Consider the following 27,893-nt stretch of genomic DNA (forward strand, 5'->3'; position numbering starts at 1 on the left):
TTTGCTTTCAAGAATGATACCAATCCACTTACTAACTGGGTACTTTTTGCAGCTTTTCAATTGACATAGCTACACAAACTAGATATTCATGTGCATTTGTTCAAAGCAATGACCTTAGTCTGAATTTTACAACAAAGTTTATTTGAAATGAAAAATATGCTTCTAGAGGCATGTACATAGGCGCTAAACAATCAGTAAATGTATGGCAGTCTGTATTGATTCTGAATGCTCTGCGTTGCTTTTAAATGGCACTGATTTTACCATCAGTTTAAAATTCCGATTCCAACACTACTTGACACTTTCGGAGAAAGAACATTGGAAGCTTTTTCATACGTCTGTTGCATTAAGTTTTAACACTACATTACTCAGACTAAAAAAGTTGTAAAAATTATATACTGTTAATGTTTTAACCAAATTGCATGAACTTACACATACTCTTACATGTACCTCTTTGGCTACAATTAGATCTGAAGTGTACATTTAGAGATGATAATTGGATCCATCTACGATCATGCAAAAAAAAAAATTCCACATTTTGCCCTAATAACTAAAGTTATTTAGGGTGGGATGTACAAGTTGATCTGAGACTTAATAAATGGTGTATTGAGGTTCAGGAGCTTTCCTTCTGCTGGACCATCTCTGCTGAACTGCATTGTGTCTAGTAGAAATAGTCACTTGGTGGTCCAGAAGGCATTACAATCCAGCCTCTAAAGCCCTGGCTGATTTTAATAAATGTGGAAAAAGTTATGAAATTTCATATTTCTTGGTGGGTTTTCACCCTGATAAGTAGTGGATTGGAAGCATTGAAACATCATATATATTGATGACCTCTTATTGTACCTTCATAACTATGTGAAGATTTTATTATATAGCAGTGAGTGACTGGGCAAAATACAATGCAGGCCCTAAGATTAAACCCTGAAAATACAGGACCTGGCCATTTCTCTTTTGGGGATCAGAAGGCAGAATCTTTTAAAATAAATTTCGTACCACCACTCTGCCTTTGAAGCAAAACCACCGCGGTAGATGGGGCTCGAACCAAAGAGCTCAGCACAGGAGAAATGCTGAAACAGTTGGTCTTTCCCTGCTTGGCTCACTTCTTTTTGAAGAGCTTGCGGAAAGAGCTGCGAAAGCCCCCTTTCTGTCCTTGTCTCGGAATGTGGTTGCTGAAAGATGTTTGCTCATTGTCATCCCTATAAGGGAATCTGCTGTTGTCTTCTAAATGCATCTCCTGAAATGGAAAACACAGTAGAACTAAGTAGATTGCAAGGTTCTCCCTTCCATGCTGGCCATGTGCTGAACCAAAGGAACTGCAAAGCAGCAGCTACACCTTTGCACATTAGCATTTGTGGTTCAAAGGATACATGACTTTGATGAATGGCCTGTCAGTACACTTGCTCCATTTTCATCATGCTTCAAAAACCTGCAAACCCTACTTGACCAGGAGGATACTGAAATGAATGAGCAAATGTGACCATAGGAAATGTTCAATAACGCATGTTTCCCCATGGCCACATCATTTTCACTACTAACGTTACTGCAGTTATTCTATTTCAAACTGTGTGGGGTTTCTCTGCATAAGGCCTATAACCTGGCCCTTAACCAAAGCTGCTACTTCCATTTTCTTTGCAAGAGGATCAGAATATCTTTCACACAAGGTTTTCTACCTCCCTGGAGCAGGGACTGGGTTCTCTGCCTTTCTTTATGCTCCTATAAGTTCTATTGCACAATACAGGGCAGTATTGTAGTACAAAGTTGTGAAATTATACTAGGCTTTTGTAGGGAATAATGGTAGCATCAAGGAAAACAGCTGACTTTTCTTGCTCTAAACGAGCCATCAAATTGGCTGGAAAATTTGGAAGAAGGCTGGAGCATGACAACATTAAGAAAAAAACCTACAAGCTTCTATCAGTGAGATCATGACCGCACAATAAATGCCTCCAGAGACAGGAGCTCTAATTCTTTTTTAAAACATTTTTTATGGTAGTCAGAGTCAATGTCTGGATTAAGCTGGTGTTGTAGCTAACATGATAAAGAGACTGAATCAAGACAAAGCTATCTAAATTTTTATTTTTTATTTATTTATTTATGGATTTATATCCTGCCTTTTTCCTACAAAGGGCTCAAGGCAGCTTACATCTCCTCCTCCATCTTATCCCCACAACAACAACCCTGTGAGGTAGGTTGGGCTGAGAGTCTATGACTGGCCCAAAGTCACCCAGTTGGCACCATGGCTGAGCGGGGACTAGAACCCAGATCCTCTGAGTCCCAGTTCCACGCTCTTAACCACTACACCACACTGTCTCTCACCCTAAATGGGAAGGTCTGGTGTGTGATGGCTCCACCTGGACTGTGGTTCAAAGTAAAGTGAATGGCACCAAGCTACACTACTGTATAGCTCATAGTGCCTCTCCATTAGCTGAGCCCTGAAGTTGCTAGTTCTCAAGACAACATACTCAGAGAAGGAATAACAAGAGCAAATAATTAACCCTAGTTATCCCTAAAAGGAAACATGTACAACTAGACAATAGCACTAACCTGCACCTATAGGCTGCGAACTAAAGAACAGGAAGCCATGCCACCTCTGTACCCCAATCACCAAAACTAATAAATTGCTGGTGACAGTATACCTTTAGAGAAACGGAGATGTGCAAGCTCCCCAGTGCCCATTAGGAACTGCCACTGAACTGACAGAGGAATTATTGTGTATTGCCATTAGCCTCTGCTTGACTCTCCAATACAACAACTTACCAGTGAGGTTCACCCATATTTTCCCTGCTCAGCCAGCTAAATTAGCATTGGGAACTTGGTCCGGGAAAAGACAAGAAAGTGTTCTATTCTCTGTTTTCTTTTCCTCCTGGTTAAAAAGGTAGGTTTAATGTGCTCGGAAGGAGCAAATCAACTATAAAGTTTTGCTGCTGAATAACAATAGAGTGTTTTCCATGTGCCAGGGTAGTAGAATTGGCTCACATTTTAATTTTGCTTTTTCTTGTCAGCAGGTTGGTCGGTTTGATTTAAAAGTGTTAGTGGGATAACAGCATTTTTGTGTTTTGTAGTGTTCCAAAAGCCTTCAACGCATGTTTTACCAGAGGCACCAGTGATGTGAGGAGAGATTGGCAGCAAACATGGCTTTTATGCTGCTACCTTAAACATTCTTAAAAGGGATTGCTTGTGTCCAGCCTAATTTTGTCCCTAATTCTCTACATACTTTCCCCCTTAGACACACAGTAGGAAGGATAGGGTTGATGCTAGGCCTGGATCCATGAAGCCCAAGCACCAATTTTATTTCCCGGAAGTCCGGGTCTGTTCTCCATATTTGCATAGATAAAATGAGTGTATGTAGTTTTATCCAGTTATGAATCCTATGGCCTGAGTCCCAAATTTAGTGACTAGCAATGGTCCAGGGTCAGGAATTCTCCCCTAGGTATTCGGGCAGACACAGACCGGACTCAGACAACACAACCAGGGATTAATGTGGTTTCTTCCGGAACTCTGAATTGGGGTTTTTAAAATGTATTGTCTGAACCTAGCTGTGGTACCAAGCCATGGCTTGCTAACCACAAATAACACATGATCCTGATTTTAAGTGCTCATTCTGCTCCAACAGATTTCCTTCCCTCTTCCTCTGGTACTTGTACTGTGAGCTGTATATTGATATTGTTAACCACTTAAAGATTCCTGTTGGACTATTGAGCAGTATATAAATTCGAAAATAAACAGAGTCCATAGTGTGTTGTTGGGTTGTAAACTGTCTGTTATTTCAGCTGTGTTCTAAGAATCTGCTAGCCCATGTTTTAGCAACAGCGCAAGAACAATTCACACTCAATCCTTGTATGTGTGTTATCATGTTGTTTGAATGTAGTCATGCTTTCCAGTACAGCATGGCAGCCTTCATGGCAAAATCCTGAGGAAATTGCACATGGTTGGCCTTTCTTCAATCTACTCATAACAAGAAACTAGAAAATCAGTCATTTGGGGGACTTTTTCTATGTCTTGCATGTAAACATATTCTCAATATAGAGAAAGCCAGTGTGGCATAATAGTTAGAATTTTAGACTGGGACTCAGAAGATCCAGGTTCTAGTCCCTGCTTGGTCATGAAGTTTATTGGATAGAGAGCCAGTGTGGTGTAGTGGTTAAGAGCCTGGGACTGGGACTCAGACAATCTGGGTTTTAGTCCCCGCTCAGCCATGGAGCCAACTGGGTGACTTTCGGCCAGTCACAGACTCTCAGCCCAGCCTACCTCACAGGGTTGTTGTTGTGGGGATAAGATGGAGGGGGGAGAATGATGTAAGCTGCCTTAAGCCCTTTGTAGGAAAAAGTCAGGATATAATTAATTAATTAATTCCAGCCATTTATTTATTTATTTAGAATTTTTGTTTGCTGTCCCATCGCTTATAGCCTCGGGACGGCTCACATAAACCATGCATGGTCTCTCAGCCTAATCTAAATTACACAGTTATTTTGAGGATAAAAATAGAGATGTAAGCCTCGTTGGGTTCCTTGCAAAGGGAGAGAGGTAGGATATCAATCAGTCAATTAAATAAAGGATAAGATAGTGTATGCAAATAAGAATTTCCTCCTCAGGACCAAAAGAATATTATTATATATTGACTTGACTTCTCAGATGACAGGAAGACAGACATGGTTTACAGCAAAACTTTTAAGCTGCCCCTAATTGAGAAAAAGGCAGAGAGACAATCCTACTGGAAGGGTTGGAGAAGGGGGAACAAGTTCCTTCAGGAAGAAACCCAGAACACATTACTTTAAAATACGCCAAAAGGAATCTGCATCAGAGGATGCAGCAGGACTGGCCCACAGAGCCATCCAAAGGCACACTCCTGCCAGGCAAAGTGCCAAAGCTACTAGAACTGTCCTCGGATGTTCCCTGGGAGTTTTTCTCTGCTGGAGCTTGAAAAAGTGCATCGGTGCAAAAAATGACAAGCTAAAGCAGCAGCACTTCAGGACAGAACCCTGAGCCCTTCCCCTTTTTAGCCCTAGAGTTGGTGCCCGGCTTACGTGTTTCTCAGACCCTTGCCTGTCGCTCTCCTTACTTCCACAAAGCTTTGCTTTTCACCCACTCCTCTCTGCGGAGGAAAGACGTTCCGCTGGTTGCTCCTGGTGGCCACAGGGACCCCATGCACCTGGAAGCCCCTCTCCGGCTTGTTTGGCAGCCGACTGCCACTGCTGCTCCGTGTGCTGTACAGCCTTGTGCAGACTCCGTCGGTCCCGCTGCTGCGGGGAAACTCCTTCAAGGACCGGCTCAACTGTTTGCCTTTGCTGCGGAAAACCTCGCGTTTGTAGGTGCTGCTGCCACTGCTGTTGATTGGAGCACTGCTCTTTGGGAGTGGCTGTAACGTGTGCTCTGTCCTCTCTGGCTCCGTCGTGAAGTTCACCGGCCTCAAGAAACAAATGTCGATGCTGGATTCAGAAGAAGCTGGAGAGCAGGTCTCAAAGGCGGCCAGGTTTTGAAGGGGCTCCTCCTCGTAGGGGCCAGGCGTGGTGTACGTGTCCCCGCGGTATTCAAAGTCTTCGTAGTCAGGAGCAAAACTTGAACTCTCATGGAGAAGTTCTGTTGTGGAGGCCCTCCGGGTCCGCTCAGGCTTTCCTTTCATATTAGACAATGGCGTGTGGTACTCCATGTCGGGCAGAGCCTGGAGGGAAGCTGCCAGGGCCTTCAGGTCCTGCTCATTGAATTGTGAGGGAGTCAGGATGTTGTCCGGCCTGTCTGGCCTTCTCCCATCAGTTTCCCACTCACACGGTGATGCTCCCTGCGCATTCTCCACCGCTTGTTGTTGGCTTTTCTTCATGTGTGACATCAAGTGCCTGAACAGGAGAATGGCAGATGACCAGATCAAATAGTAGGCTGAGCAAGCTACAGAGGAAAGGTTGGGGTGACTGACTCCCACTATGCAATTTGGGCCAATAGCTTGCGGATTATGAGGGAACTCCTTGCTACTCAAGTGGTCATCACCTTCCCAAAATAAAGTTTAGCTTACAAACTCTGCTCAGATGCTACCCAGACTCCTTAATTCTTCTCTTCAGGCACTATCCTATGCTGTGCTATCTGGGACATACTGAGAATGGCAGACCTTTTCTCTGTCTAAGCAGGCATACAAGTGCACTCTTCCGTGTTTCACCCCAAGCATCTTACTTCTTTCCTACCACCAAAACCTGCGTCACTTGCAGATCCCAAGGGAGTTAGCATTGTGCAGCACACAGACTGCTTTTCCTCATTATGAATAGCTGTTTGTGTGCTCACAAGTCATTTGCTGCTACTTCAGTCTGGGCTAATGAAATAAGTGGACAAGCATGTGGTTAAAAATGGATTAAAAATGGATTATATTCTTGACATCTTGTGAATAGACTGCTCTGCTCCTCTCTCAAAAAGGAAAAGAAGCGAAGCCTTGCATTGTGGGGCTTTTCTCTTATGACCAGGGCTTTTTTTGTCACAGAACGCACCAGAACTTCATTCCGGCACCTTTTTTTGACAGATTTTTCCGAGTGATTGTGAATCGCCCTGTTGGGCATAGCAGGTCAGCAGCAAAAATCATTAACATAGTGCCTGCGGGCCGCTTGTGTGTTGGCGCTGATTGTGAGGGTGCTGCTCGGCTTGGGACGCTACTCGGCTTGGGATCAGTCATGTGGTCGCGCACTGAGCGCTTACTGCTGACGGCCACTATTATGTTTATGTGTGTGTAGAGTGACTGGCTACGTGCAAAAGGTAAATAAGTTCTTTATTTCAAAAAAAGTTGGTGAATTGAAAATCTTTTTTAGTGTAAAAGTGTGACCCCAAGATGTGAGTTCCAGCACCTTTTTTTTTTTTTTACAAAAAAAGCACTGCTTATGACACTAACGTACTCACATAGCGGTCGTTCCAGAAGCAGAGACTGACGGGAACAGCTGCATGGCCTCTTCAGAGTGTATCCCGCTGTCACGGATGGAAGTCACACTCATTGTTGGAGATGCATCTTGGCCGGTACTGGTGCATTGGGAAGCGAGACCTTTATATAACTTTATGAAGGAAGATCTAGTAAAATGGAGGCAGAACACAACCCACAAGTTAAACTATCAGGCAATTGCAACTGGAGCACCTTTCTTTAAATGGCAGAGTGTTGTTCCTGTATTCATTAAAGTGGCAGAGAAGGTCATTAATACAATATGTATGTAAGTATTAATGATATGTATGAATCATTTACATTAACAGAAATTTCTAAGCCAATGTACCAAACAATACAATCTAAGATGATAATAAAGAACTGAATATGATTCCTGCATATTAAAGACAAAATGACCTTTCTTGAAATGCTTGTTGGCAGAAGTTGGTGTTCAGAAGACACCAGAACCCAGGAGGACCGTTGCCTAATTTGTACCAAGAGAGACTTCCAAAGAGTAGGCACTGAAATGACTGGAACGCCAGTACTTTTAGGCACCACCAGAATGGGAACCTCCTAATTTGTACAATAACCAAACACGCAAGCAGGGGTCATGCAGCCAGAGGTGTGGCTTCCAGATTGAGAGAGGTGCTGGTGCCCCTCTGTGAGATACCAGTGCTCCCACGACTGGAGTACTGTGTCAGATTCTGGGCTCCACGTTACAAGAGGGATGTAGCAATGTTTGAGGCAGTTCAGCACAGGGTCACAGGGATGATAGCTGGATGGGGGAGGGGATGCCCATGAAATGAGATTGAGGGAACTGGGACTTTTCAGAGGGAAAGACGTGATCCAACAGGGCAAAGCTAAAGGAACTGGGCTTTAGGTTGGATGTCAGGAAGCACTTCCTGATGGTTAGGACCCCTAGGATATGACATGGGTTTCTATGGGTGGCGGTGGAGGCCTTCTCATGGATGTTCAAGGAAAATTGGGCACCCACGTGTTGGATAAGTGGAGCCAGCTTGTACCAGGGGTCAGACTAGATGGCCCAGGAGACCCCTTCTGACTTGCTATGGTTCTATGGTTCCTTTTCCTGAGCCATTTATGGTTTTATAAACAAGTACCAGAACTGCAAACCTGGTTCAATAGCATCACAGTGGACTTCCAAAAGGGCTTGGGTTCAGTTTACTGAAGCAAAATTTAGCAGCCCCTAAAATACTTGCCTATGTAAGAAACATGGCATGGGTTCTATGCAATTTGGCTCATGCTTAAGGCCTCTTGGAATGGGCTGAATGGCTGTGAAGCCACCTAAATACCTGTCAGCATTTCATTCTTCAGTGTTTTCTTGCAGCAGGATGTAATTACTTTGGTGCAGGGTTGTGTACTTTTTGTTTTTGGTGCATAGCACATGCAGCCCTCCTCACAAGGTGCACAGTTGCCATGTGAGAGCCTCTGCGCGCTTCGCTTTGGCTTTCTCGGCCTTCACTACGTCCAGCTGCTAAAGCAGGAGCAAAAAGCAGCAGCAGAGAAACAACATCTACCTAGAGTGTAACGTCTACCAGTTTGCCTGTCCCCACAGAACTCCGCTGGAGACTGTGTCAGGTTTTGGGCAGCCTTGAAAAGGGGGCTCTGCAGTGTGCTGCTTTGCTACTGGCATCCTGCTGGGCCCTGTGAGGTTTAGCAAGAGGGGATGGCGAGGAACAGGCATCTGCTGAGATGGGCTGGAGGTGCCCGAGAAAGCAGAGTGGCCTGATGCTTCTTCAGCCTATCCTCAAGGCCTCTAGGCTTGTCCCTGATCAAGGGCTGGTAGTCAGGTCATGAGTTGCTGGGAATAACAAAATGGCCTGGTAGTTCTCCGAAAAAGCGATCCTGGCATCAGCTTCGGTGGGCCCTGGCCTTTCCCTTCACCATGCCAGGCACTTATGCTGGGCCTGACTGCAGCTCCATGCGGCACTGTTGTTTCTTCTTCATGGTCTCTGCGCGTCACATGCATGGATCCTGCCTTTCCTGTCTGCAGACTCCACAAAGAGCCAGCATGGTGTAGTGATCCGCACGGAGAGGCTCAGATCCTCCTCAGCCATGGGACTCACTTGATTGTCTTTGGCCAAACCCTATTTTTCAGCTAAACTTACTGCAACGGTTGCTGTGAAGCTAAAATGAGAGGAGAAATCTACAGTATGTACAATGCCCAGAGTCATTTAGAGGAAGGGCTTGCTGAGAGAGAGAGAGAGAGAGAGAGAGAGAGAGAGAGAGAGAGAGAGAGAGAGAGAGAGAGAGAGAGAGAGAGAGAGAGAGAGAACACCATTCTGTGCATCTCCCTAAAATTATTCCAAGACCAGCTTTAAGGATGGAGCCCTCTCAAACAGGCTTCAAACTCACTTCCTCAGCTTCTTCCGTTTCTGTATCAGAAGGTCTTCATTGCACTGGAAGAGAAGGCTGTAGTGGGAGATGAAAACTCGCAGGCGCTGAACACAGACAAGGAGAAGGTAGTAGTCGGGATGCTCCTGCTCCGTGTATTTCAGAATGTTCTGGTGCAAAAGGACGGCAGCACTGAATTATGTTCTTGATCCATTAGGTAAAAAGCCATAAAATATGACATTTGCTAATTGCCTTACACAGAAAGCCATTTAAAGCTGTAAAATGGTACAAGGATTTGTCTTTTTTTAGGGTGAAACTCACGTTTTACATGCAAAGGCCCTCACTTCAGTCCCCAGCATTTTCCAGTGGGACTAGGAAAGGCTCCCATCTGGAACCACAGAAAAGTGCAGCTGGTTGGCACAGAGAGTGCTGGCACTTGCTGTGTTTCTGGGGAAGTGCCAGAGCACAGTAGTGAACCACGTCCCCTGCATGCAAACGTCCCACGTTCAAGGCACGAATTGCAGGAGAGGGGGATGCGCCTTCACCTTTTGCTGTGATCCTCTTTGCTATGCATTTAAAATACTACGCTGGTGGCATGATGTGGCTATTTTTTGCAGGGGAACCGTCAGGTCTGAGAATTGCAGGTTTAATCAAAGCCCCCATAATTAACCTTCCACTCCCACCCCCTTTCTTTGAGCACCACCTCCAGGATAATTTCAGGCTTCGTTGTCCATTGCTTCCTAGAATACAGGATTTAGAGCTGGGCTAGCGAGTCTGTGGCTCTTCAGATACTGCTGCAGTAAAACTGTCACCAGTCCTGACCATTGGCTATGTTGACTGGGGCTGATGGGAGTTGAAATCTAACAGCATGTGTGGATTTCAACTAGAGAGCCAGTGCGGTGTTGTTGTTAAGAGTGCAAGGCTGGGTCTCAAGAGATCTGGTTTCTAGTCCCCTCAGCCATGGAACCAACTGGGTGACTACGGGACAGTCACAGCCTGAACTACCTCACAGGATTGTTGTTGTGAGAATAAGCTTGAGAGGAGGCAGAGAATTATGTAAGCCTCCTTGAGTTCCTTGAAAGGAAAAATGGCAGGATATAAATGTAATGAATAAATAAATAACAGCATCTGGATGGCCCCCCAGGTTGCCTACCTTGGATTTAGAGAAAGGGCTACGTTAAGAGAATGATCATTGTTAGAACTGACCTGCAAATGAAGAAGGTATTCAGGAATACGCTGGACAATATGAAAGAAGAATATGTAGAGGTCAGATTTTATTTCTTCCTCGATCTGTTGGTGATAGAAGAATAAAAGTAAGTAGACTGAGATAATTATCCGTAGAGGGTACAGTCAAACGCAGAAATACAACAGTGAAGCTGGTTGATTTCATTGGGCTTAAGAACACTTCATCCTGAATTGCTTTGTGACCAAGATATGATGGAGGCAAGCACTGTATACATTTCTTTCCCACAGAAGCAGTACAGTTTAATATATGCAGGAATTAGCATATCAGTGCCCATCTATTATTTCTGCTTTGGAAGGAATGTATGAAGAAACTTCTCATTATAATATACAGTTGTCTTTGAAGACAATTCAGAAACTGCAGCTAGTCCAAAGTACAGCTGCAAAGCTGGGATGGGGCATTACAGCCACATCATACCTGGGGTCTTAATTTCTTTTACTGTGATTTTAATTATTTGTAATGCTCTGAGAACCTGTTGAGAGATGAAGTATAGCTCTCTTTCACTACATTTAATTAAATAAATCAAAAACGTCTATATTTGCATGTTGATGTTCTATTGCTGTGACTTCCTTTAATATTTGTTCCATGCCTGCATACCCTTTTCTCTATTTAGAGATGCCTCATGCACTGAGCTGAGCTGAATTAGGATGCACCAGCTTTGCAGAAACACCATATGGGGATCAGTCCAGACCAACAGGACTAATTTCTGCTCAGAGGATATTATGGGTCATTGTCTGGGAACCAAAACTTTTAATAAGAGCAAACTTACTTCTTTCAGAATCACCACATGGATTAGTGACATGCATTCTGGCAAATCCCTCAAGTAAGCAACATAATAGTCCAAAAAATTGTTCTGAAAAGCAAATTGAAAATCTTTATGTATGCGACTTAACATCAACCAGATGAGTGTTCTCAATCTACGTTACAAGTACAGGTCCAGGAGCAGTAATTCGGTAAAGAAATGTGCCAAAGCAGAATGTGAACTCCAATTCTATTTCATTTAGAACTACAAGAGGGCTCTCAATGATACACATATGTCCTGCTCAGACAACTCAGTCAGAGAAAGTAGCTAAAGTGGTGATAGAAAAACTTTTAGGGTCCACAGAATTTCTCTTTGAATTCCCCTCTAGGAAAACACCTAAAAGCAGTAGTTCTCAGAATCAGAATGCTCTATTTGTTAAAACATCTATGGTTAAATACCTTTAAGAGAGCAATCCTAAGGTCCCATGGGAGGCCTTCCAGGAACCAAGAGATGGCTCAGAAAGTTCCTCCAAGGTCAGAGACAGTCCTCTGACTGCAGAAGGGGACATTGGGCACTTGGCCCTAGATCCTTCCTCCTGACTGCCACGATGGAGAGAAGCACTCCTCTGAGTAGAGAAAGTAACCTCAGAGGAAGAGGAAGAGGAAAGGGAAGTTCTGGTGAGCAGAAAGGGAAGGAGACCTGTAAGGCCAGGATATAAGATTCCTCCAGCCTCCCTCCCTCTACTTCTGAAGCAACTTTGCTAGGCAGGTTGAAAAGTCCACCAGTCTATCTTACAAAGATCACCCCAGAGTGAGAGAAGGAAGGCAAGGACTGCCTCCATCAGGCCTTCTCTATGCTGACTCCACCTCAGCCAAGGACAACAATCTCAGAAGTTCCTGCATCGGGGGCATCCTAGAGGGGAAGGTACAATCCAGAGGACTGCACCCCAGCTGTGTTTCTCTGGGGAAAAAAATCAAAACTACATGCATAATTCAAGAAGCTAGATTGTTTCCAAGCAAACTCTCACTGATGTTTGCAAAACAAATCTTTCAGATATCCAAAATATATACCACTTCGCTCAAGAAATAGTCAGCTCTGTATATTTAAAGACATTTCTAATTCTGTTTCTCAATTAAAACAGCAACAACTCAAACAATTCATGCCTTCTTCAGCTCCCTGGTCCAAAATGGACCCAGTATTTCAAATTGCATCCTCCTCTCCTGCTCCACGTATATTTATTCAACTTATACCTCATCATTGGTCAGCTTGAGAAATATGTCTCCCAGGATTCCCTGTCGGGGCCAGCTCAGTACTCTTTCCTGCAGGGCATGAAGTAAATCTACGTGCTGTTGGACCAAGTAGCGCAAAGAGCTGGGGAAAAAACTGCAACCAGAAAATGAGAGGAATTGCTTTTCACAAAACCTTTAATGAATAGCAGGTGAATACATCTAAAAATACAAGGAATGGCTACACAGAGCAGAAAGAAGGTCTTCCAGCCACAATTCAAGGTGTTAATTGTGATGTAAAAATGAAACAGCAGGTGGCAAATAATAACAGTGGTCTAAAAGTACATCACATTGACAGCCAATGTGGCAGAGTAATTTGTGTTAGACTGGGACTTGGGAGGACGGGGTTCTAGTCCCCACTCAGCCATGACGCTCTCTAGGAGATCAATTCACAACCAAACTTACCTCACAGGGCTCTCGTGTGGATAAAAGAGAGAGGAGAACCATGTGCGGTGCCTGGGGGGGGATATACATGTAATCAATTGATCAATTAATTAAGAGGGTCAACAATTTGGCTGTTGGTGCTACCACTGTGGCTTGCTCTCAAAATATGGCAGCAAACTACCAGCTGTTTTGCTGCTACAACAACAGAAAATGCAACAGGGAGGGACCCATGCTGCCCTCCCCAACTCTAACAGCAGTCACAGTGGGCAAAAGTGTTTGGTAAGCCTCCCTTGGCAGCCATTTTGCGAGCGCACCCATGAAGTTCTCCTAACCTTCCAAGTATGCCCACCGGACCAAAAAGGCTGAGGACTCCAAAGAACTGACTGGTAATAGAAATGGAGGGATGAGGAAGGCAGATACATCAGCTCCATAGTGTTGTTGGTGGCATCCTGCACAGGAAGTGGAGTCCCACGTATGGTGGCCCATAAGTATGATGAGTACACCCAGCTATTGTGGTGGTACTGGGATTAGAAAGCAAATCACTGCCCTGCTCAGTGTGGCTGGAAGTGGCAAAGGCAGGCAGGCTTATGAAGGCAAGAATGGGGCTGAGCAGAGAGGGAAGGCCAGTGATGGCTGAAACAGAGGTTCATGCATGCATAGAAAAAATATAGTCGGTAGGACGAACAGAATTTCTGCCAAAGAACAATGCTCAAGAAAGCTGACAGAGAAAGGCAGGAGTATGAGTCGAAGATCAGCTCAGGCCCTTTGCTCCAGATAGACCATTCCTCCCTCCCCCACATTCCTATTATAGGAGTTTCACTTTTATTTATTTATTTATTTGGATATTTTTATCCCATCCAATTACGTTGCGCATCTTTAGATGGCTTACAAACAAACACCCAATAAATATATATAAAACCCATAATTTTCTTAATTAAAATGTTGTTTTAATTGCAAAATTAAAATCTTACCAGATTGGTAAGATTTTATCTTGAGAAGCAGAATATAACTGATGATACTAACTAACTAAATAACAGTAAAATCTGTTTTAAAACACACCTTAATAAAAGCAGAATATGAAACATCATTAAAGCAACAATAAAATGTAATACCTTCTTTCCTTGGTATTTCTCTTCACTTCTGAGCCTTGCACTGTGGTTCTCACTTTGAGGACCAAGGAGAGGTTAACAACATACTTCCTTTCAGACTCCAGCAAATCCAGAGCAACATTCTGCCTTTTTGCTATGGCAAATCAAAACAAGCATTGATGGATTTGATAATTAGATGGGTTAATAATGGTTAAGATTATGCAGCTGTGTTTGGACAAGCTGTTGTTACACAGGGAAAATTCAAGCAGGGCAGAGAGTTACAGATTCCTTTATTAGTGTATCTCTTCTGAAGTAAGAAGATCCGGATCTATTTGTAATATGGGAGGTTTCAATATGGTGTTACCTAAAACAATCTGAAATGCAAATATAAAACCTACATCTAAAAGAGGAACTTTATAGGAGGAAGCAGTGTGTCTCTCTGCACAACTGGCTGCCTGTCATCTTGGAAGGCACAAGATTGCCTACAAGAAGATGGAGCATCATGTCAACCCATGCTGGAGGTGTATCAAAACCTCTAGAAGAGTTCAACTGCAAAAATGATATATCTGTGACATTCATTGGCTAGAGAGAGCTACGTGTGCCAAAATTCTGGAGAAAAAAAGCGAAAGAAGGAACATGCCAGGAAAAGGATAGGAAGTGGATGCTTAAGTGGATTTTAATTAGGAAAATCTAGATTAAAATGAAAATGAAATGAATATGTGCTATGCATGATTGCCAATCTGTGTAAGTAACCTTTGAAAGTAACCCAACAAAATAGAAGTTTCTTCAACACATTATAAATAGAGTAAGTTAGATGCTATTGAACAGAATATAAATAATAAACATAATTGGACAAAAATGCATACAGTTCAGAACTAGCATATTACAGAATTAGTAAAATCTCAGGAAAAAAGAAAAATGCATAATTAAATAGAGCATCATGGAACAATTAAAAAAATAGAAGTGGTTAAAAAAAGAGGCAAAAATAAATGTATTAATACAACTTAGAGCACTGTCTTATGCAGGTTTAGATGAAGTCCAGAACACAAGATCTGCTTGAGATGCTGGGGTGGCAGAATGATCAAGGGGCTTGAATCCATGACTGGAACAGATTTTGTGGGGGGCATCAAGATATGCAGCAGTGGGGAAACCCAACTAGACACATTTTGGACCAGTTTCAGAACATATTTATTGGTCAGAGATTGAGTGATGGGATGTTCCAGAGAAAGAAAACTAGATAATGTAAATTATTTAGAGATATTGGCAGATCTCCTCTCATTATTACTTTTCTAAGATAGAAATTCAAGTTTATAAGTTTTTCCTAGCTGGTATGTATCAACAAAAATTGTTAGATATCAAATGTTATTTTCTCCTAGAAAGAGAGAATCCTTGTTGCAAAAGTACTCTAAGATATTAAGAGGATAAGACACAACAATGGACAAATTAATTCAGAAAGAATGTGACCACAGGCTTAAGTTCTCGCTGCTCGTTGCACTGAGGTGCAGCAGTTTGTTAACACCTCACAACACCTCAAGCAGTGAGGCTGGCTTTTAAATGAATCCCAACATCAGTAATTATCGTTTGTCTTCACACTCTCAGGTCCTGCTCTGCAGGTCACACAGTGGTTCATTCATTCACATTTCTCATGCCTTTTAGTCGCTTGTTATTAATCTCACCTGCAACAGAAGAATCTCGCAGCATATTCTCCATTGAGCTATAGCCAATTGGCACCGCTTCCTTCTGCCTGTCCATATGATCCTTTGAAATATGCTCACCACCCCACTCTTTACTGTCCTTGGTCTGTTTCCATACTGTGGCTGCTGACTGTCCCTTTGACTGAGCATCAGCTGATGAGGAAGCCCTCTCTTCTGTGTCCGGATTCGTACTGGCTAGCCCTAGAAATTAAATCAAGGTATTGTTAGTTAGTGGTCATGGGCCTCATTGGTCTAAAGCCCACTGTACAAGGCAACTAAAGCCACGTCGACTGATGTGGTAAAGGGACTGAAACCAGCGTACCCAATCCAGATAAAAGAGATGCATGCCAGAGATCTGTCTTCCCTTTTCCCTTTTTTTTTTTTAGTAATCCATATTTGTTGTGGTGGGGGGCATGTCTGGGGCTGCTAAAAGCAGATATGGGTGCATCCCGAGAAACTGATGGCCACCTTCATGAAATGTTCCATTTAACTTATTTATTTGGAATATCTATATATTGCTTTTCAAGAAATTTCTCAAAACAATTTAGATAATAAAACAAAGTAGGTTACAAACAAGTTTTACTAATGCTGCTGATAAAGTCTTCCATCCTTGAACAGAGAAAGAGATTTCCTCAGCTTAGATTTGACTGTCCTCCCTTCTCCTTGTGTGGCAAGGAAAAGCCCTTATCTCTGATCAGCAACAGAGGGAGCTGGTCAGCCTGGAGAAGCTGCTGGTGGCCGGATGAGGAATTCCATGGGCCAAACACCTCATGGGCTCAACCCAATAATCTCTGCATGCAGCGTCCTCCTGGAACAGTATCTCTAGGGAGGAGATGGCCAGTGCGCTCTGCAGGCTCTCTGGGTGGTTTTGACGGCATCTGTACTTTATCCCTTGAACCCTTATAATGTACTTCTGCTGCCAGACCGATGACTGGACCTCAAACACCTTGAACAATCAGGACCTGAGGACAGTCCCCCAAAGTCACCCTTCAACTTTTAACCCTGCTGCCCAGGAGAAGCCAAAGGCTGCATTGTCCTTTTAATATTTTAAAAGCAGCACTGAGGGGACAACGTTAGGATCGCCACTCTTGGATAGTTGCTCCAGTGGCTGAAACAACTCGCTTCCCTGTTAGCTCTGGTCCTTAACCTACCGGACTCTAAACCAGCACTCTGGTCCTTGTCCATAGTCCTGACCTTTCCCAAGGTCAGTTCCTGAGCATTATGCCTACTATTCTCCATATTGCTTGGGTGACTTTCATCTGGGTGGTGGGAAGTCATCACGGATCAGGAGACATACACAGATTTCTGGTTGTCTTAGAGAATGTCTCTGTCTAGACCCGTATCTAAATAAATGGGAATCTCTGCCAACACTGAATGTCTGGAAGTGCCTTCTAACTCCAAATTCACTTACCTTTCACGTTGGTGTCTCCCAGTCCCCTGGGTCTGCAATCAGCGACTGAGCAAGAACAAGAAAGATTTTAGCCGTACAAAAAGAGAGATCAGTACAGCATGCTTCTTGCAGAGAACTGGTCTTGAGGAAAGTCCTTCTAGAATGTTATGGTTTGACTACACTCCAGCAGGGGCCCACTGAGAAGACACCCACCCTGGAGTTGCTCCTTCCCTTCCCCACTGCAACCTTCCTGTTCACTTGCCTCTCACTCTGGTCCAGACCATGTTGATGGTGAGGAGGAGGAGCTGAAGATGCTGCCACCTCTTTATCCCCTGGCTTTCTGCCTGTCAACTATGTGAGTGGCAGGAAAAATAAGAAAAGATGAGGAGCATTAGGAGCTGGTGATGATGGTGGTGAGAAGACAGACTGAGGGAGGATGTGGCTTTTGCCCGAGAACTCTCCAAAGTTTGGAGCCAGTATTACACTATAGGCAAACTACTACAAACTGATGTTTTTCATGCTGACCTTTTAAAAAAAAGACTTGATTGTGGCTTTCTTTTTTTCCTTTCTTTCTTAAATCACAGCTCCAATACCTGTGTTTTATAGGAAAATGTTCATGGAAAAATGTTACTGAGGTTAAAGGACCCCTAGGGTATGGAATGGGCTTCCATAGGAGGTGGTTGAAGCCCCATCAGTGAGGGTGTTCAAGGATAGGCTAGACATGCACATGGTAGGCATGTCATGAGTGGAGCCGGGGGTCAGACTAGATGGCCCAGGAAGACCCTTCTGACTCACTCTGTTTCTATGTTTCTATTGTTCCTAATTACAGCACAGAGTGTTAGAACAGTTTAAAGATCAGCCTATTTATTGAGTCAGTCCTTAACTGACTAACTGGATAGCCATCCAAGAGCAATGGCTTAACTTGGATTCCTGCAGTGAGCACGGGGTTGGACTTGATGGCCTTTGGCCCCTTCCAACATTATGATTCTGTGAGTCTGAGACTATGATCTAGTTCTGGGAAAGGAGGAGATTCAGCTCTAAAGAAGAGAAGAAACTGGGCCAATGAAGCTCTCAAATGTTTAATTTGGACTGGATGTGCGAACATTTGCATTTCCATAACTGTCTCTCTGAAAAAGTATTTGGGGTGGTGGAAATTGAGCAACACTGGGCACAAGGTCGGAGAAGGCTGGCACAGAAGCCGGAAATCCCATGGTCGGTCATTCAGTGTCTTCAATATAACTTCCTCATGGCTATGTCTCAAGTGCTGGGGAACAGGACCTTGATCTTTGGACTCTGAGAGGTGAATAGCTGAGCTCACCACAAGACTCTTTCTCGTATCTATCTATATCTAGACCTCCGCACCTCTCAAGTGTGAGGAATAAAGCAAATTCCTGCTGCCCAACCATGTCCTGACCTTCCCCAGTCTGTTTTTTGGGAGCCTTACTCCATTGCTGCCTTGTGAGCCCCTCATTGCTCAAAATATTACATTTTGATCAGCTAGCTTTAAAAAAGGATCCGGCAGTCTAGGACAAAGCGCACTTTAAAATGTCTAGGTCAGGGGTTGGCAACCCACAGCTCCGGAGCCGCACGTGGTTCTTGAACCCCTCTGCTGCGGCTCCGTCGCTCAAAACATGCGCCGGCACAGACGCCGATCTGCTCGAAGCTCCACTCAGGAACGCAGCGCTAGCTAGTTAAGTAAATCAGCTAGTTAAGTAAATCGCTACATTCCTCTGCTAAACAAGCTTCCTGCAGGCTCTCATGTTACACGAAACATGAAGAAAGTTTCTGAAGAAAACCAAACGTTTAACGTGGGCAGAGTCATTTGCTTTTACTGCTGACAAACTTATGGGGTTTGCTGTTTAATGCATGCAGCCCTTTAGCACTGACTTTGACTCTGCAGGAAGCTGTTCTCCTATTCACAATATATGAAAGGAGTCCTACTAGCTTATAATCTAAGATTAAAAATAACAGTTTTTAGTGACTGAACAAGAGCTGCAGCTAAATCATAATGAAGATACACACAGCATTAAGGTAAAAAACGATATATGCAGTGTTATCTTCATTTTAGATGTCAAAAGGGTTATGCAGCTCCTGGTGTTCTCTTTTGTGTGGGAAATGCGTCAAAATGGCTCTTTGAGTGTTAAAGGTTGCCGACCTCTGGTCTAGGTGAAAGCCTCTACTGAACTAGTTTCAGTGTTTTCGCAATGTGTGTTTTAATATATATTGTTGTGTTATGTTTTACAAACCACCTGAAATTATAATATGGCCCTTATAAACTCTTAAAAATAAAGGATAAGGGAGTGCCCACTATCTCCACCTATTAGTGTTGAGCATTCCAAAATCATTAGTGCCCAAACTTGTTCCAGTTCTTAATTGAAGCAAAGCAAAGTTGTATCAACTACCAACTGGCCAGAAGTTTTGAGTAGCCTTTGAAAGTTCTTTCAACTCCCTTCCTTTGTTAAGCAAAACAAGACCATCAATCTCTTTTTACACACCTGGAAACCTCTAGTCCTCCCCATAATGGTGAATTGCATCCTATGAGTAAAATACTATGCCAGTCTAGAAAGAAATCACGCCACATTCCTCAGTTAGCATGGCTGGAAAGGACCAAAATACTTCTGTTAAAATATGTAAGAGATTGTGCCCTAAAAGAACACACAAGTTCCTTTCTTTTAATACTACGCAACTTCGGGAGGGTCGTCTTGCCTTGCCTAATGGTAGAGCTGGACCGACGGAAGCAAGTAGGGAGGGCACGGCTGGGGGGGGGGGGATGAGGAAGAAGGAGTGTTACAATGTGGGAAGCTGGCCTGAGTATATATGACATGGTTCACAATCAAATAAAATAAATACCTTTCTCATACGTTGCATTGTGCAAAAGATTAACAAAATCTTCGTTAATTAACACTGGCTCAGGAAGGTTCAGTGATCTAAAGGGGCTTCCTTGCAGTGGTGTGGGCACTGTCTGTGACCCATGCTCCTCCTTCTGTATTCTTCTGAGGGGGAAAAATGGGAAAAAATAAAAAGCAAGACTGCCAGAACACTAATTGAGGCGCACACTTGACTTAAGGTAGAAAAGTTAAATAGTAAAGTAACATTTGCTTTCTTGTTTCAGCTACTTGTGATGATCTTATCTGATCTACTGAAGTCACATATTTATTAGGCAGTCATGAGGAGAGGAGGAAGGGACAAGGAAATCCAGGTCATGTACAGAAGCTGCCATGGCGTTGAAGAACACACCAACTTCAGTAACTTACTTTGCTTTAAGTTTGCGGGATTCTTTCCTCTTCTCTTGTTGCAATTGCTCGATTTTCTGCTGCATCTCTTCTTGCTTTGCACTGATTTCCTCAATCATGGACTTGGCATCACTAAGCTCCTCCTAATTTAAGAGACACAGGCCAACACGTGGTTTGGGGAAAGGATGTATGGATGACCTTTTCCTGAAACTTTTCACATGTGCAAGCTCTTCCACATAGAGAAACAACAATGCAGATATAGCAGCTGGGTTGCACCAAAGCAGAGAGATGTGGGGTACATAAAGATGTACCTAATTTTAGTGGTAAGCCTGCTGCAAAACCACACTTGCATTTGGGGCACCCAGACAGACTTCTTCCCTAGACCCAGCTCAGAGGCAGCCTGCTCTTCCGGCTGGCAGCAGAACCCAGGTATGTCCAGCTGTTTCTTGTGTTCATCATGAAGCTACCTCCCCATATGCTAGAACAATTTTTGAACTGTGTTTGTTTTTTTTAAAAAAATGCTGAATAAATGATTCACTTGATAAACATGAAAGTGTCAGACGCCAGAAACAAAGCAGATAGTTCACTTGAGCCCTGGAGGTGGAACAGGGAAGGAACAATGAAGAGGCACTCTCAGAACTGCAAATATAGGTATGCCATGTGAGCAGCAAACAGGAGGGAACAGAGCTGCTCTGCAGCAAAAATGCTTGCGCCCACTTGGGTCCCAAATATATTTTACATTGCGTCCTTATACTCAGACTGGAGAGAGTTGTAAAATATTAAGCAGTTACCGTTTATCCCCACTTTACGAGGCAAGCTTCCCTTCATCTTGGTCCTCTCTTTATGGATCAGGTGGGATTGCTCATTTTGATTTTTAAGTAGAAGAAATACATTCATTGCTTGATGTACTTTTAAAATTTAATACCCAGTCTTTTCAGTACACATGAGCTGTTCAAAGCTGCACAGCAGCTTACAGCGCAAGAAACTGATGCTTGACATCCAGAGTTCTCAGTTCAAAAACTGTATTAAAAAATAAAGCCCACAATTTGAAAGAAATATATATATAATATTAATTTCCATGGGGAGGGTTAAACGAATGCAAAAACAGGCTGGAACAGGCTTATGGATAGCACAGGCTGGAAATAGACTGATTTCCCTATTTCTGCTCTGGAGCAGCAGAGAAAACAAAATCAGGCTGGAAAGATGCTTTGTGCCTTCAACATGCACAGAGGAACCTGCTTGGTAATGACTTATTTACCGTCGCTCACCTTTTCTGTTTATTTTTCCATGCCTCCACAGCCTGTGCAGGATCCCTTCTTCTGCTTCCAGCCTCAAACAGGCCTGATCCCCTCTGTCAAAAAAGGGAACAGGATGCAAGTGAGCTTCACCTACCTTGAAGCAATTTAGAGAATTCTTCATCTCTGCCACTTTCTCCTCCATTGCACAACGGCAGCTTTGGACCTTCTCTTCCAGAGCATACTCTCCATGCTGGATTCTTGAAAGTTCCTGCATTGCTTCAGTAAAACCAGTTTTAAGCTCAGAAGCCAAAGCCTGCAACTGAATCAGACAGAGCCCACATTAATGAGACATGCCACAGAAAAGGGTGTGGGTTCTCCCATGCACTCACACAAGTACAAAAAAGGGGCTGCCTCACACTTGATCATTCAGGCTGGTGTTTTCGTACTGAGTCTCCAGGGTCACCACTGAGGCAAAAGAGCACAGATGTGCCACTACCTCGCTCCAGCCCATTGCCGCCACCTCTCCTCTGGCTTGCCCCAAGCAGCTGCTCAGAACAAGTCCAAGGAAGCCAGTGGAAGGCTCAGTGAAGAGCCTCATCGGCCAGAAAAACTGGCATGTGCGACTCTCTGAAGAGCCAGCCACAGCCAGGCTCACTCAGCTGCGGGGGAGTCCTGGGAAGTCCTGCCTTTGGAGAGTACCTGTCCCACGAGTGCCACCATGAGTGGTCAGCTGAGCTTTCCCAAGTACCTGCTGTAGGGCACCTTGCTCCGGCGAGGCTGTGGCTGGGGCCGTGCTGGCAGGGGTGGAGGGGACTTTGCCACTCCCCCATTCTGCTGCCTGAGCTGGGGGAGTCACCCCATGCCATGAGAGGGTTGGCTGTGCTGCTACCTGAGCCTTTCGACTGGCGATACCAGGGACTCAACCGGCAACCTTCTGCATGCAAATTATAGGCTCTTCCACTGCTTTGTAGCCCCTTTCCTTTTTCCCAGAGTCAGCCATCTTCTATGTCTGTTGCCTGCATCTCTTTCCCTTTGGAAGGTGCTCTTCCACTGGCATTCAACTTCCTTACTTTTGCCTCCTTAAGATATATCTTGGTTTTTCTGAAATTTGTAATGTTTGTAATGTCCTTTGTCTCTATCCTTAGATGCAAACTTGCATGCAGAATCACTTTGAGTCTTTAATTTGCACACAGACTAGCAATTTTGTTGCTTTGGAAACAATAATTAATATATAAAATGTCTTCCTCTTGCTTTTATTGTATCAATTTATTGGACAGAAGCTGTTTTACTATTACCTAGATGGTCTCAGACTATAATTTGTTCCATGGCCAGTAGGAGAAGGAAGCAAATAAAGCACGATAACATGGTTGTTACGCGTACCCATGATGGCTGTATGCTGTGTCAGGTCTAAGAACCCTGAATATCAATTGCTAAGGAGCAACAGCAAGAGAACTTGATTGCCTTATGTCCTTCTCATGGGCTTTTCATGGGCCTCTGGTTGGCCAGCATGGAAAACAGGATGCTGAAGCAAGGTTCTGCTCCAATCTGGAAGCGTTCTTGGAATGTTCCCACTGAAGAAGCCCCGCTTCTTGAAAACTCATACCATCTTTCAGACTTCTCCAACTGGCTTTCATCCAGAAGTTTTGGCCTGTAATTCTCATAAATCCTGAGTTTGACTTTGCTGGCTAGGGTAGATGGGAAGTGTAGTCCAAACCAACTGGAGAGCAATGAGTTGGCAGTGTCTGCCATATTCCTCCTGGATGAATGGCTTTAAAAACCAACTACACATATCGAGCTTTTTTCCATGACTATGAGCAACAGGAGAAAAACATCACTGAAAAATTAAAGCATTTTTCTTTGTCTAATTATTAGGTTAAGCAGATGCAGGATAAAGCTTTCATTTTATGAGGTGCTACTCCCAATAAATATCTCCTTAGATCTCTATCAAGACTACCAGGCCAACAAAGGAGACCATTCTTTGTATATTGTCAGGTATTTGACAACTTCAATTGTGAAAGTCCCCAACAGGCAGCAAAACAGGCTTCTTGGGTCCTCCCTAGTAGGTTACCATTCATGACTGGTGGACTATGTTCATCCTGATGAGTCAAAAGTTGCAAAAGCCTGGTCTGTATTGTGTACAGCTGTGGACAATGGGTCCATAGCAAGATGGAAGGCAATATGGGGGCAGGCACCAATTCGGCTGGCTTTAAACAGGGATTGGAAAAAATCAAGGAGAAGGCTATGGACGGCTTCTAGCTCTGATGGCCGTATTCTGTCTCCAGGTCAGAGGCAGAGCACCTCAGTGCTCCAGGCGCAGGGATTCTTGGGATGAGAAGGTGCTATTGCAGCCATGTTCTGCTTGTAGGTTTCCAGCAGGCAGCTGGTTGTCCGCTGTGTGGACAGGATGCTGGAACGCGCAGATTTTGGTCTGACTGAGCAGGGCTGCTCTCATGTTCTTCATGTCTGAGCATCTCTAATTAATTTACATGAACACAAGGAATGGGCTTATCATTAGCCTTGCTAAAATCCATATTTGAATTACAGGGCTGTTCCAGCACCTCATGCACCTCATTCTAACACCTTCAGGCATATTTAGACAATGACTAAAATATAATACAGCTCCACCACGTATGCCCCAGTCAGCCGTGCTGGTTGCAGTCTGCTGGAGATCGTATGAGTTTTTGTCTTTTCTAAAGATTAATAGGTGAACACTGCCTACGGCAGTAAATCCATCTGAACAATAGATGACCTTTGCCTATGGCAGTAAATCCATCCATCTGGGTTTATGTTTCCAGTTGGTGGGAACCAGTGTGGTCAACCATTACAAAAGTGAATGGACAAAGAAGGGGCATGGGTCAAAACACACACATCCATGTTGTACAGGGTGGGCCAAAGGTAGGTATACGGTACTGATTGGGTTCGGGGAGTGGGGAGGGTCTCACACAGTGCATGAACTGAAGGAGTTCGTCTTGCAAGCATGTACTGACCTAGTTGCTAACCGGAGTTTGTGTCACAGTATCGGGGACAGGCTCCAGGTATGTTGCAATCCTGGAGGAGATTTTGAGCACCTAAGCAACTAAACATGAGCAGATCTGTACTGTATTCCTACTTTTGGCCCACCCTGTATAAATAAATGGTTATACTGGGATTACTTGCGTCTAAAGTTCTCTGAATTGTGCAGAGGCATTATAACTTTCCTAGATAATTTTCCTCTTTTCCTCTACCATTTATCATAATGTCAGAGAACCATTGAACCCGAATACACTCCACGATCATCTGATTCTCCACAAGTCAAGCAGATGGATTGTCCGTACTATGCATATATGGGAGGCAGTGTGAACTGGGACTTGGGAGATCTCAACTGGCCATGAAGCTTGCCAGGTGACTCTGGGCCAGCCACAGACGCTTGGCTTCCCAGGGTTTTTATGAAGGTAATGTGGAGAAGATGAGGATCATGTCAGCTGCTCTGAATTCCGTGCAAGATATAAATCTCATAAATACTATCACAGTAAACCAGACGTGCAGTTAAACACCTCAAGGAAATGAACCAGCCAAATGCTTTATGTTCATTGTGGGAAAATCAAGATACGGCTGTCATACGGCAACTGGGGCAAGACGCTTCTCAGCTAAACCCTAAGCAGGAAGCAAAATGCCTTCACTTGGTCCTTCTAGCATATCGACTCCAGCAAACATCCTGCCTTTTGTAGGCATTTAGTAGGGAAAGCAGCAATAGATGAAATGAAAATCATCGTTGGGAAGCTGCAATTTTGTGAGGATACGTGACAGGATATATATTATTCCTGTTCTCACTGTATATTTTCTGCTAAAAACTACCCAATTCATCTGCTGCCCCATCCCTCTGCCTCCCAGTAGCATTCCAGGTGTGAGCTGTTGTTATCCATCTGTGCCGTGGGCTGGACGGAAGCAGCTGAGGGGAGTGATTTTCAACAGCAAAAGTGGGATAAGGGTAAGCATTCCTTTCCTGTCCCTCTTCAGTGAAAAGCACCGTCAGGGGGTGGGTGGAGCGGAAATGCATGCATATCCTTCCCTTATTTCTTTCAAACCCCTTCTCAAATCTCACCTTGTCCAGGAAGCCAGTCCAACAAGCCCTGAGACCCAAGCCTATTGTAGCTAAGCCAATGTATGTGTAATTCAAGTAGTCACATATTCATTCTCTGCTTTAGCCCTTTCTCTATTTTCCTCCTTTTCTTCTGTTGTTCCGCTGTGTCTATTTTAAGACTGCAAGCTCCTTTGGATAAAGACCAGTCAAACATGGTCTTCACAAAGGGCTATTCAATAATCACAACAACAGCCGGCATAATGTAGCAACCTTGAGTGGCAAACTACACACTTGATCACCTTCTCACTTCACTCCAGAAATCTGTTAATGTGAAGGGGCCCTAAATCTCACTGAAATAGACAGGATTTCAATTTCATGGAGGTTTACATATTCCCAACTGTCTCTGATTTACACTCGTACACCCAAATCCAGAAATCCTGGTACTGTACAATGGCAGGCATCTCCAGTGTGATGAGAGTTATGTGTATTTGTATTTCCATCTCTAAGATATTGCTGGATAAGGGTCTGTCTGTCTGTCTGTCTTTCTTTCTTTCTTTCTTTCTTTCTTTCTTTCTTTCTTTCTTTCTTAATTTGTTTAATGGCCACCCATTAGCATCACACTGTGTATTGTAGCCATGACAATAAAAATACCAATAAGTAATATAAATGAAATAATATAATTAAAATGCCAAAGGCAAAATAAAATATGGATAATGAACAAGAATAAAGCTTAAGTTAGTAAATTAAAACCAGTGCAAATTGATGCAAAAATAATCTAAGTGCTGCCACAGGTGCGCCAGTAAAAAAATGTTTTAGTCAGGCTCCTAAAACTCAGCTGAGTAGGGGCCTGATGAATCTCCGATGGCAATGCATTCCATACTTGGGGTGCCACCACAGAAAAAGCTCTCCTCCTTGCAGCCTCCCCACTAACACCCTCAGGGGGAGGAAGTCATAGGAGGGCCTCTGTTGATGACCTTAGACAATGGGCAGAAATATATGGAGTAAGGTTCTCTCTAAGATCATGTAGTCCCAAGCCATTTAGGGCTTTATATACCATGGACAGGACCTTAAACTCAGCCTGGACTGAAACAGGCGGCCAGTGCAAGAGACAAAGGAGAGGTGTGATACGTCCTTTTTTCATGAGAACTGGTCCTTATTAGCAACCACGCTGCTGTATTCTGGATCATTTGAAGAATCTGGACTGTTTTCAATGGAAGCCCCACTCTTAGTGGATTAAGTGCCAATGGTATCTATGCTGTAATGTGTTGAGCGAAGACTGTAGTCTACATTAGCTCTTATGAAAACAGAAGGTAATATCCAGATTATTTAACCAAAACTAAGGAATATGATTTTGACAATATACTCTGAAAGTGATGCCGAGGTACTTTTAAAATATCAGGTATAAGATCCAGTTCCTTTCCTTTCCTCCCCTCCTCCCTCTCTCTGGTTGCTGTTCATTATTAATAATTTTTAACATCTTATACTGAGGATCTATTTGTCTGTTGCATTTTTCTGATGGGGTTTATTTTTATGGAAAGTTATCAAAAACCTCACTAATTCTTGAAGTGTTTGGGATTATTTGGAGCATCTTGCTCACTGTTACCTGAGCAATCTGTGTTGCAGGATTAATCACTGGCACACTTTCAGTTTCTCCTGTGGGAATAAAGAATTTCAGTCAATTAACGGGACTTATTAGGCTTACTATATATAAAATGGGGGCATAATGATTTGCAGTCCACTTTAGATGCAAATCTGTCCCTTTTCTGGAACACACAGTTCTGTTCTGAACTTGCTGCATACACATATATATGCAAAATCTGCCGCAATGACAAGCAACAGTCATTTTCTGCAATGAAATATATCTATGGCCTGTTCTGAAGAAGTGACCAGAGAAGCTAGCAGTTGCTGCTGTACTGATCGTTGGCATTAGAACTATGCTGATTACGAGTAGCTACAGGATGAACTGTGTGAGGTGATGGAATACCTGACTCCAAGGCTCATTTTGTAGCATGCTAATTCAAGACACAGTGGCAATAGCACTGCTGGTCCAAGACATATGATGATTCAAACACAGCACTAAATTCTGCGCCCACATTTCTCTATATCACTGTACCATTTAGGCATACATTCTTGCATTCATTTATCACACTGAATTTCAGTGCCTGAAACAGGGCCTGCTTTACTTCTTCTAGATAAGAATGAAAGCTTGACCAAAGAGGATCATTTTCATAAAATATAATATCAATTGTGTGAAATTTCATGCTGAAAAAATCAGTCTCAGCCAGAAATGGCCTGGGACTTCTTAC

At 43.6% G+C, this 27,893-nt stretch overlaps 2 protein-coding genes across 2 annotated transcripts in view; one reads left to right on the plus strand and one right to left on the minus strand.

Moving 5' to 3' along the window:
* The window catches only part of SOS1 (SOS Ras/Rac guanine nucleotide exchange factor 1), an 89,440-nt gene that overhangs the window by 61,078 nt on the left and 469 nt on the right, over positions 1–27,893 (plus strand). The window lies entirely within an intron of this gene.
* ARHGEF33 (Rho guanine nucleotide exchange factor 33) lies at positions 183–27,848 on the minus strand. The gene is made up of 15 exons (XM_044429402.1): positions 27,701–27,848; positions 27,191–27,240; positions 21,682–21,846; positions 20,311–20,432; positions 19,907–20,049; positions 17,078–17,122; positions 15,649–15,867; positions 13,997–14,126; positions 12,465–12,597; positions 11,242–11,325; positions 10,436–10,519; positions 9,251–9,399; positions 6,865–7,029; positions 5,054–5,825; positions 183–1,231 (listed from the first exon to the last, which is right to left on the minus strand). The coding sequence occupies exons 1-15, from the start codon at positions 27,846–27,848 to the stop codon at positions 1,094–1,096; spliced, it is 2,547 nt and encodes an 848-aa protein (XP_044285337.1). The 3' UTR covers positions 183–1,093.

The sequence above is a fragment of the Varanus komodoensis genome, unplaced genomic scaffold (genome assembly GCF_004798865.1).
Source record: "Varanus komodoensis strain SLA01 unplaced genomic scaffold, ASM479886v1 scaffold2, whole genome shotgun sequence".
NCBI classification, from domain to species: Eukaryota; Metazoa; Chordata; class Lepidosauria; order Squamata; family Varanidae; genus Varanus; species Varanus komodoensis.